Source organism: Sinocyclocheilus rhinocerous, unplaced genomic scaffold, assembly GCF_001515625.1.
Source record: "Sinocyclocheilus rhinocerous isolate Xijiao unplaced genomic scaffold, SAMN03320098_v1.1 scaffold2340, whole genome shotgun sequence".
Classification (NCBI taxonomy): Eukaryota; Metazoa; Chordata; class Actinopteri; order Cypriniformes; family Cyprinidae; genus Sinocyclocheilus; species Sinocyclocheilus rhinocerous.
The window spans coordinates 236,393-247,823 of NW_015646462.1; the positions used below are offsets into that span (position 1 = coordinate 236,393).

The 11,431-nt window shown below is 36.5% G+C and overlaps 1 protein-coding gene across 4 annotated transcripts in view; it reads right to left on the minus strand.

The window, feature by feature from the left end:
* sin3ab (SIN3 transcription regulator family member Ab) overlaps positions 1 to 11,431 on the minus strand; it is a 31,329-nt gene that overhangs the window by 7,256 nt on the left and 12,642 nt on the right. For all 4 annotated transcript variants that reach the window (XM_016511970.1, XM_016511969.1, XM_016511971.1 and 1 more), the window contains exons 10-18: positions 10,825 to 10,943; positions 10,452 to 10,662; positions 9,800 to 9,916; positions 9,431 to 9,669; positions 8,461 to 8,644; positions 7,799 to 8,366; positions 7,317 to 7,486; positions 7,039 to 7,212; positions 5,164 to 5,256 (exon numbers count right to left, since the gene is read on the minus strand). In XM_016511970.1, coding sequence (XP_016367456.1) covers positions 5,164 to 5,256; positions 7,039 to 7,212; positions 7,317 to 7,486; positions 7,799 to 8,366; positions 8,461 to 8,644; positions 9,431 to 9,669; positions 9,800 to 9,916; positions 10,452 to 10,662; positions 10,825 to 10,943 — 1,875 coding nt within the window. The remainder of the gene's footprint in view (positions 1 to 5,163; positions 5,257 to 7,038; positions 7,213 to 7,316; positions 7,487 to 7,798; positions 8,367 to 8,460; positions 8,645 to 9,430; positions 9,670 to 9,799; positions 9,917 to 10,451; positions 10,663 to 10,824; positions 10,944 to 11,431) is intronic.

Here is an 11,431-nt window from a genome sequence, read left to right on the forward strand (position 1 = left end):
GTAATTTCTTGATAATTAAGTGGTATGTGTCCCAGTGAATCATACTCAGACTTAATGCTGACAACATTGAAACCACTTGAGAGAGAACTGTCAGGAGATTTATTTCTTAGCATAAAAGAGGACAATGGTACAAGAGGAATACCAAATTATTGGTTTAAGTGTGAAAATATAGCCAAAGTAACACAGAAATTCAAAAACAATGGACTTGTGAAAAGGCCCCTGAAATAACCAGGTCTTCACTTTAAGCTTTCATTTAGTAATGAGTGAGTTCTTGCTAGAGCAAGAGAAACACTGTGAAAGAGTCTCAGAGCCGGCAAAAGCTGTGAAAAGAGTGACACTTTATCTCACAGAGTAAGACGCAGCATGCAGAAGTGACATGCGTGGTTGTTTATCCACACCAGAACTACCGACTGTAGCCAAAGCCATATGTCTTACTAACAAGAAACTATACTTCTAACTAGGGATGTCAACGATTAATCGATGATCGATTAATTGTCGAAACGATTAATCGATTAATTGATCTTTAATTTAAACGACGATCGATCATGGAAATTATCGAAAATTGACATCCCTACTTCTAACCACAGATCGAGAGCTGTAGTTCATACCACGCAAGTTTACGATGCTGTTTGTGAATGTTCGTTTGAACTATGGTTTCGGGAAACACCGAATCGTTGAATTATGTTGGTAACGACGGAACTTGCGACCATAGTTGGCTAAAGATGCTTTTGGGAAACGCACCCCTGAACAGTAATAGTAATAATTCTAAAAATGTATAAATCTGAAAGAAACTAAAAATTGGTTTACCAAAAGTCACCAATTTCAATTATTTTACAATACAATTTTTTCAATCAAATCAAACTTATTTTTTAACAATATGTACAGATAAATCAAATATTACACAGTGCTACTTTGGCTGAGAGCACACTGCAAGATCAGACACACACACTTGATTTTTCTGGTGGCTCAGACTACACCTCTGCCTTCCAGTGGTGTTACTAACTGATGGGATACAAAATATAGAAAAGTCCTGGAAAACTGTGGGAGCTGATGTAGAAACAGATGAACATTGACAACCCATTTCTGCAAGACCCAACTAGAATACTGTGTGGGTCATCTTCGCCTTGGCAATTTGCTGAAATCTTCCATAACAGCAATGACCAAAACAGTCCAACACCACTGTCTGATTTCGTGTAGAACTTCACAGCATCCAATCCATAAGGATCCACTGTCTGTCACCTTCCCTTGCCATCACTGTAGGCTCTATGGAAGGATCAGTAGTTCCCACATATCCCTCCATTCATCATACAGCACCTTGTTGTTTCTGACCCCTCGGATATTGCCACAAGGAGTGTTTCTTGACAATATGTTTGGCTGCTCGGAACATACTTAGCTTACATTCCGAACAGTGCCACAAGCCTCAATCAATTTATGAAGGAAGTCCCTGAAGAGTGAGGGACTGGTGTAGGAGTTCTCAACAAAAAGTAGTCAATGTCAACAATTTTTCAACCACAAGGGCTATAACGGAGTAATAACTCAAAATGGTCGGTGCTGAAAGAGATGTTCCCTCCCAAATCCCAAGCACAAATAGAGTCTGTCAGGACTGTTGAACAGAACTGGCTCATATAAATCAGCAAAGTCTTGCCATGGCGCATCCTTTCCTTCTGATATTTAGTCCATTTAGACATTATTGTGTTACCAGCAGTTCTTACAGGTCAGAAGCATGTGGTGCCTTAATATCTGGTTCATCAACATTGTCACCTCTTTTCTGAGGTGCAACAGGAAAGACAAATAAGGAAACGACACCTTTTTTTCCCCCATTTCCTCTCAACACTTCTTGCAGCAGCAGGTGACACAGATGTAGCAGATGTTATTGGATACGGCGATGCAGAAGAATGACAAAATATGTTCCTCTGAATGATAGATCTCAGCCTTCAAGAAACGAGTCAGCTGAAGGCCTATTGCACAGAAAGTAGTGCAATGGAATAGTGCAAGTACCAAATTTGCACAAACCGCTACACTGAAGTTAGCATGACTGGGCTGTGCACTGCAGATGGGTTTAATGACTGATTTTGATGTCATACACTATGTGGTCTATGCCTCTCCCACAAAAAAGTAGTATTAGCACTAACATAACGATTTTAAAACAGATTTCAGATAATGAGCTTTAAAAACTTGAAATTGCATTAGGTAGGGCCCTATGATTTCCGCGATGTGGAAAACGCGGACGGAATTGCGGAATCCAGTCAAAAAAATTGAATTTACTGGTTAACGCGGAACGTCACGGAATTTGTCAAAGTTTGGGTGAATTAATCAAAAGTAGGTCATTAAACTTAAATCAAGGCGTGATACGGACTAGTATCTGTAAATATTAAGCAACAAAAAGACTATTTAAATTCGAATCCTGCATGTTCTGTGTGTCTCTGTGTGAATGAAAGGCGCACACGCGCCGTTTCGGTTACTACACACATACTGAAGCGCGTAGCATCTGCCGCCTCAATATACGAGTACACGAACATAAACAATCTCTAGAACTGCTCAAGAAACTATCGTCATATCATATGCACACAAAAATGTAAAGGTATTCACGGACACCCATCAAAATAAAAATTCGGTTTAACTTGAAGAAATTATTGTGCCTGAAATATATTACTGCTGTTCAGAAGAATGTACGTAATACTACAACTACTACTATTACTAAAATTATTAAAACTTTATTTTTTAAGGAATAATTACACAATATTTCTTTCATGTTTTAATGTTAATACTAAATACCAAAAAATTAAGTTTAAGTTTTATTTGGTTAAAAGATTAATTGAATTAATATTTTATGCCTTCATTTGATAACCAGAAAAAATTAAATACAAAACACAGAAAAAACAAAACAATATTTCATAGGCTATTGTAAAAGTAAATTTTAATAAATTTAATTGTTTTTATGCATTCAAATAATTAGACATGCATAAACAGAATTTGGTAGCAATAAAACAGAAGGTGAGAAAAAATAAAACATTTCATAAGGCCCTAAACATGTAATTTTTGTTAAACTTATATAATATATACTAATAAATATATTATTAAATATTAAACTATTACTAAAATTATTAAAACTTTATTTTTTAAGGAATAATTACACAATATTTCTTTCATGTTTTAATGTTAATACTAAATACCAAAAAATAAAGTTTAAGTTTTATTTGGTTAAAAGATTAATTGAATTAATATTTTATGCCTTCATTTCATAACCAGAAAAAATTAAATACAAAACACAGAAAAAACAAAACAATATTTCATAGGCTATTGATATAATATATACTAATAAATATATTATTAAATATTAAATTCATTTTAAACCTCTTAAATCAATTTTTAAATCATTTTCAAAGTTTTAAATTCCTTGTTTTATTGTTGTGATTATTTTTTCATTTCTTTTATGTAAAGCACTTTGAATTACCATTGTGTATGAAATGTGCTATATAAATAAACTTGCCTTGCCTAATATAATAAATTTGTTAAATTGTATAAGTTTCATGATTTTAATTTAGACATAAGACACATTTTTGATTGATAAAATGTAATTTAACCATTAAAAAAAAAAAGAGTCCATAAAAATTAAAACAGAAAAAAAAATGGAATCCAGAAAAATTAAAATGGAAAAAAATGAATTTGGAAAAAAAAAAAAAAAAAGGAAATTGAAAAAAACAACCAAAAAAAACTGATTTCATAGGGCCCTAATTAGGGCTGAACAATTAATAGAAATCAAACCGAAATCGCGATTTGGCTTGATGCAATTATTGAAATCACAAAGGCTGCGCTTTTTAATGAAATAAATATATGCACATCCCCATAATCTCTGCAAGCGCTTATAATGTGCATCTGTTGTTGAGAACATTATAACATGATTTTACTCCACAAAATCAGTGGAGTGTTTTTGAAATAACTTCATTTTCTGATCTGATGTGGCTTCTTATTACAGAATGAGGCACAAAATATATTCTATACTGAAATAAAGGCTATGTCGATTAGCATTGCATTATAAATTTACTTTATTATTATGAAAATACCCGAGAAGGCGTGAATAACACCGATAAATCATATATTGTCGTAGGTTTATTGTCTTCATGTTTAATCAGTTCATACGTTTCTAGCTTCTTTTAACTCAGTCACAGCCATAGCTAGATACCTTTGTCCATATTAGGGATTTCCTGGAACGTTATGTGTTCTATTACTTCTGTGATTTATATGTGGAGTTTCTGCGTGAGGGCACCCTCTGGCATCCAGTATGATTGAAACAGACATTACATGAGTTTAGGACTTAGTAATGCGCACTCAGTCCTATTTTGGCCATAAATAGGAAAAATAATACTTCTCTCTAAAGAAATTTTAAGTAAACATATGATAATCAATTTTTTTCTCCAGTGTATAGAAGTGTACAGGAGTTTTTTTTTTTCTTTCCCCACAGTGGATGTATAAAAGGCTCATATTTCATATTAAAGACATGGACTCCATTTTGGATTTTACATACTTGCTGATAAAAATTAAGAAATTACTGTCAAAGATTTTTATCATAACAGTATCTTATGATGTACAGTTATAGGCCTGTATGTTAACAACCCAGCAGTTTTCTGTAAAACAATAGTTTCTGTAAAGTAAAATTAGTATTGTAATTATCTTATTAACTTTTACCTAATTATTATATAGTTATTTTTGTTAATTTGTTTTAAAAATTGCATTTAAATTGCAAATCGCAATTTTAACCAAAAAAATAAATAAAAAATTGCAATGACAATTTTCCCCAAATCATGCAGCCCTAAATAGCATATTTAGTTTGTTAAAATCAACTGCAGATTTGACAACAATCACACTACTGTCTCGCACACCAATAGTCTCAGCCTAAAGATATTCTTCAATAGTCTCAGACTTCAAACCGGATGCATTTCTTGCATTTCACTGCGCAATTTATTGTCGTTGTTCATATATGCATAGATGATCAACTTTCACTGTGATGCAACATTTGCGACAGGGTTCTTGGCCTGAATAAGCTCCAAAGTAAACCAAACTTTGCTAATAGTCAAAAGATGTTGCTGCAACACTTTGCCAACAGTACAGTTTGAATTAATAGGTTAACACTGAAAAATCTTTAGCCAAGTCTCAGGCATCTACCTCGGTATCCACAGGTCCATCCGAGTTCTCCTCCTCTGTGTCCAACAGCTCCACGGCAAGCTGCACAGTCCCCTTAGACTTCTGGAACAATAACTGGAATGAAAAAAAAAAAGTCCTGTTTAAATATGCATGGATAGCAGACATGAAATACTTTAAAACTATCAGCTTCTATGATCTCACATAAATAGTTTCCCTTACATATTCACCCATATATTTTAACTTAAAATGTTAAGGAAAAAAAAAACCTATAAACACTGTAGATATGCATCTATCTACACAGATTAAACTGTGGTTAAACAAAGTAGTTAAATAAAGAGGAGGAGGTGAAAAGAGGCAGCAGATAACAGCGTGACATTGAAAAATGTGGTCATTAAAACAAAAAGCAGTGATTTTGGCTGATTAAGTCACTTTGACCGATAGCTTGATGGATGGTCAATTAGTTTGCTTGAAAAACCAACAGAAAAGTCTTAGCAGTATTTCCTATACAACCATCATTTACTGTGACTTCGACTTTGTCACTGTGAATGTAATTCTAGTACAAAAAAAGCACTTTCTTTCAACACACAATAATATCTCCCCTACACTACTACTGATACCACTTCAATCCTTTTTGCTTTTCTTAAATGACTGCATAAAACTTTAAGTCCAAAAGTATATCAGTTTTGATGTGAACACTAATGCATACAATTGAACACATATAAACCCTCTACATTGGGAGTAAATCACTCGCATATGCGACTAAATCTTACTCTGGGCAACTATAGAGGGTTGCATATGCACAAGTATATTGAATCCAAGCTGCCAAAATGACTCATTATCTGCTCCAGGTTTTTATTACATTATAAAAATCAATACATCAGCACAAGACTGTCTGCACAGACAGATCAACATTGATCATTGCCTATTTAGCCCCACCCACTCATTTGTTATATAGATAGACAGAAGAAATACAACTACAACAGGATCACTGGACTAAAAATATCATTACCTTCCAAAGGAACCTGATATTAGGAAAATGGCTGTTTATTTTCAACTACGTAAATGTCTCCATACAGAATTATTTGTTTGCAATTTGACGCAAGCTTTGCAAACAGACTTTTACTGAAAGATATGGACCTGACAGGAATGGTACAACATATACATACCCATGTTATACCACTGACACCACTTAAATACTTTTTGTAAATTGCTTTCCTTAAGTGACTGTGTAAAACTTTAAGGCCAAAGTATGCTTCAGTTTTGACACAAATGTTTAGTGTATCCATACAACCGAACGCAAAACCTCAAAGTATACTTACTAAATATTATAGTTTCATGCACACTAGAAAGTTTTGTCCTTGTCCAGTGATAAACATGTCTTTGTACTCATTTAAACTAGAACTAAGTGTCTCTTAACTATACCAGGTGTCGGCAACCTTTTGGGAATGAAGTGCCATTTAAATTTTTTCTGGTTAAACACTGTGCCAATGTAGTAACAACATGGCAGATGGAGTTTGTCCAAATTTCAAAAGTAAAGTCGTTTAAAAAAAAAAAAGTAATGTAAACAAATGATACTGCGGTGGCTGTTGCTGACTATTTAAATCTAGCGGGTTTGGAGTCTCATGTCGCAGATCCAATGACGCCGGTAGTGACGATTCTCTATAACCAATCAGTGATCTGCAGTATTTACACGTCACATTTTTGTATCTGTACGGCTCACTTGGAACCTCAACCAAGGTGGTACTAAAAAAAAAGTACCAGGTACTAGGTACTGTACACAATGGAAACCCCCCCAAAAGTGAGCTGTACCAAGCCGTGCCATGCAGTGGAAAAAAACCATATGTGATTTCGGACGTAGCGAGTGTGTCTTGGTAAATTAAAAAGAGATAGTCGTACCTTAAAACAGTTCTCGTCGGACATCAGCTGCTCGGCTTTGCGCTGGTAGGCTGACTCGGCACTTCCTCTCGAAGCTTGGGTGGACAGGGACCCACCGGTGGCTTTGTTGGCACACTCGCTAAGGTAAAGATCAGTCACCTGTACACAGATCTCATCGCTTACTATATGCTGCAGCTGTGGGAAAGAGAAAAAAGAAAGATTGAACTGTAAGATGAGATTCCGAAACATTGAAAATGCTCACTAAACAGGAACTCGACCTAATAAACAAAAAACCCTACCTGTCTCACTATACTCTGGATGAGTTTGTCCATTGTGAAGGCAATGTAGGCATGGATGGTAAACATTTCCCTCAGCTGGTCCTCGTATTGTGATGTCTCCATGTTGCCATCCAGAAGGTCTCGCACCATCTCTAAGAAGGCAGAGTAGTAGTCTTCAACATCGATGTCCACTGCAAAAACAAACAGGGCATTTTTAATTCATCAACCTCTAACGACAGCATTACAAATAAACAAATTACAGCCTTTATCTACGAGTCGCTCAAGTAGTTTCCATGGCGACAGGACCCTGAGGGTTGCAGGTAAATCTGAGAGAAATGTCATTAGCTCTAACATGTGTTAAAACCCTTGAGAGCAACTGGTGATAAAACATCCAGCTGTCTTCACAAATTTAGGAGGTCTCGCACTCAAGTTCTCCACTTTGGTGTGAACCGTGCTGACACAATGACTACCTGCTTAAACTCGGAGTGAAATCTGAAACTCACTGGGTTCTTTCAAACGCAGCTGGATGGCCGGGCTGTCGTTCTTCTCTCTTTTCAGTCCCAAGACGTTCTTTTCCCACTCCCTCTCTCTGGCATCTTCCTCTATCTGTTTTTCCGCCTGCGCATAGATCCGTAGCAGTCGGGAGCACAGGATCTGATACAGCCGTAGGAGGATGTACCAGTTATTGTTGACATAGAAGAGGTTGTAGGCATCGTCACAGTTACTCAGCTTCTGCTGGGTAGCTGCTGTATGGCTGAAGAGGAGCTTAGACTTTGTTGACGTCGTCCCATTGTGCTTTTTAGTCCCATCTTCATCTGGTTCAGCCTCCTCTTCTTCCTCCTCCTCCACATCAGAAAGCTCGCCGCGCCGGGCGAACAGCATGTCGGGGATGAAATGGTATATGATCTGCTTGATTTTGTACTTGTCATCTTTGTGGATGCTGGACTGCCTCTTGACATGGTGGATGATGAGAGCGGCCACATCTTCCAGGATCTGGCTGTCCTCGTACGTGAGGGTCATGTGAGGGCCTGAAGGAGGGGCGGCATTGTCTTCTGAAGCCTGCTCCTGCCGCTAAGTGGATGAAAAGGCCATTATGTGCAACCAGGCAATATTTAAAATCCATTTCATTTTTGAGCACAAAATATACATTTTGAATGTTTCATACCTCATCATAAAGAGTCTCGATTTCATTGAGCAGCATCTTGGAGCGAAACACCTTTGTGTCGTTCTGTTTGAAGTTAATACCTTGGTGATCTAAAGACTTCAGGTAATACTTCTCATTCTGTTCCCTCCAGATCTTATTGAAGCCACGCTGAGCCTCTCGCCACTCTTCTTCTTTAGTTTTCAGCCTAAGAAGACAAACATAATGAATTCTGTGAGGAAAACCTCAAATGAAAAGAACTGTATAGGACAGAACTCTCCCTATCTGACAAAATTATTTGAGATGTATAGAAAACACAATGCTGCTATTGAATAATAACAAAATTATAAATTACTTGGGTACTACGGCTGCATATACGTTTTTTGTTGTTGTTTTTGCAATTGTGGCACATAAGCATTTAACATCTAATATTTCGGCTGCTTAGATACCAATGATTAAATCACACATAGAAATCACACATTCCATGTTCAACAGGGTGTGAAAAACATGTTTTGGCCAATCTGCTGCCAATAGAGGAAGAGTACAAATTGCTCTATAAGGGCATTCACATTTTGTTTTCTATGAAAGAGCAAAATTCAGACGTCCTTTAGTTTACTCAATTGTGAAACATAATCTGGTTCTTATTATAATTAATTATAGTCTCTAGTCTTTAGTTTGGTCAGAAACTAAAACGTTTTTGCAGCTATCAGTTCTTCCTTCAAATAAAGTGAATCTGGAGAAGTTTGTGGTTTAATAATTGCATTAGGGCAAAATCACAGTTTTGATTTTAATTGGAAAAACTGTGCAGCCCTATATGCTTTTGAATAACTTCCATAATCATGTACTATGTTATTTGGATTGTTCTACAAAGAATACATGTTCAAAAAAAAGTTTTAAAAACTAATCTGTCCTCTTTCAAAGAAAGAGCCTTTTCTCACAACAGTGCATGACATTTTTATAATTCTGCTAGCAAGAAAATAACATTTATGCTGACCTTTTGAGTACAATAGGTACAGAGACAGCAGGGTTCGTCTTAAGCCCATCTATGATGTCTGGAGCTTTATCACCATATATCCTCTGAATAGCTTTACGATGGATGACCTCAGAGGAGCCACCGATGGTGTTGTCCAGCCGGAACTTGGCCTGGTCCTCAGCAGACATGCGCGAGATCTTCTTTTGAACAGCCTCCAGAACACGGATAGTGGCGAGGTTTGTCTCCAGAACCACATCAAGCTGCACGACACATGACATGTTTGATCAAACACAGAACTGAATATCCTACTAAACTGATGAAAATGAAGCTTTGGTAAACTTAAAAAATATATATATTATATCTATACTTGTGAAACTGCTTTTTGCTTACCTCAAAGCGCTCATCTTCACATCTATATATATGCTCTTCATACTGAGTCTTTTTGGAGCTGACGAAGGTTGAGTCCTCAGACCAGGATGGAAATGACACCCACGTATCATTCAACACCTGAAAATGATTCAGCATTAGCATAGGGTCATATCATCAAGATTTTCACTACAAGTGAGTCAAACTCCTCCCACACTGGAAAGCTACATTTTGCATGGTGTATTATTGTAACAGTTGAGTTATTATCAGTGCCAAGTGAGCCTTTTAATCTTTCTTTAAAGGGGTCATATGATGCGATTTCATTTTTTCCTTTCTCTTTAGAGTGTTACAAGCTCTTGGTGCATAAAGAAGATCTGTAAAGTTGCAAAGACTAAAGTCTCAAATCCAAAGAGATATTCTTTATAAAAGTTAAGAGTTAGCCACTCCATCTAACAATGAAAAAGAGAAACATAACTCTCTTTACAGCATAATTCCTAACTACTGAAAACTCAATTCAACTCAAATCTAATCGAATGGGCACCCCATAATACCAGTATACCATCAACCAACACCAGCTGCAAAATTTTTAGCTTGCAGAAGAGTGTTAAGTGTGCAAAAGAAATAAATTAAAAGTTGTACTTGGTGTGAAAGGATGGCTCCCCGATGGTGAACTCACCTCTTTGCACAGCGGAGTCCTGCCTGTACATCGAGGCTGCTGGAAGCTCTTGGGAAGGGCTCTGTAACTGGAGCCCAATCTTTTGCAGGACGCATAATCAATTTCCATTGCAATGCCTTCAGTGGCTCGCTCTTTGGGAAAGCTCTCAATATGGGCACACTCTCTGTAGCCGAGGAAGTTCTTGAACCATGTAAAAATCTCAGGGAATTTCCTGATAACCAGAAAAAGCAATAGCAAAAATGTCAGAACTAATAGTTTTATTGATTTCTGAATTATAATGAATGAAATTTAATAATGGCTACTTAAAAGCCTTTAAATCAGACTGAAAGTATCTCTCAGAGGTCAATATGAAATTAAATTGAATTCCACTCACCCCAAAAATGGCAAGACCAGCTGCACAAGTTCAGCCCGTGAGATCACTTCTTGATTGAAGATGACCAAACAGCGTAAGAAATTGTCGTAAGCCTCTGAACTTCGCAGTGCTTTCCGCACCTAAGAAGAGAACACAGTGTATAATAGGGCTGTCAAAATGGCTGAAAAACTAAATTCGAATTTTGAACTTAAATATTATCAAAATTCGAATTATATTCAAATTTAAAATGCATAATTTCAGTTAGGGTGAAGAAAAGCTTTTGTCTTCTCTTCTGAGGCCACAAGAGGGCACATCGAACAAAATATTACTAATGCACGTTTATTCAAACCATAAGATAATGACTATCTGTGAAAAAAGTGCATTTTTTTTTCAAAGTTAAACTTGCATTAATTTTACATGACTTACTAATCATGCGGCTCCTTTGTGCGAAACGTGAGTGCAACGGTAATAGATGTCCCTCTAGAAAATGCGCGAAATATGCGTTCTGTATGAACGGCGTGGTTTCAGTTTTGATGTAAACAAGATCAACAAGATCTTGATGTTCTCTTTTTCAGCAATATTTTTAATGAACAATGCAGCAGCGCCGCATCTAGTGGATCTAGTGGCT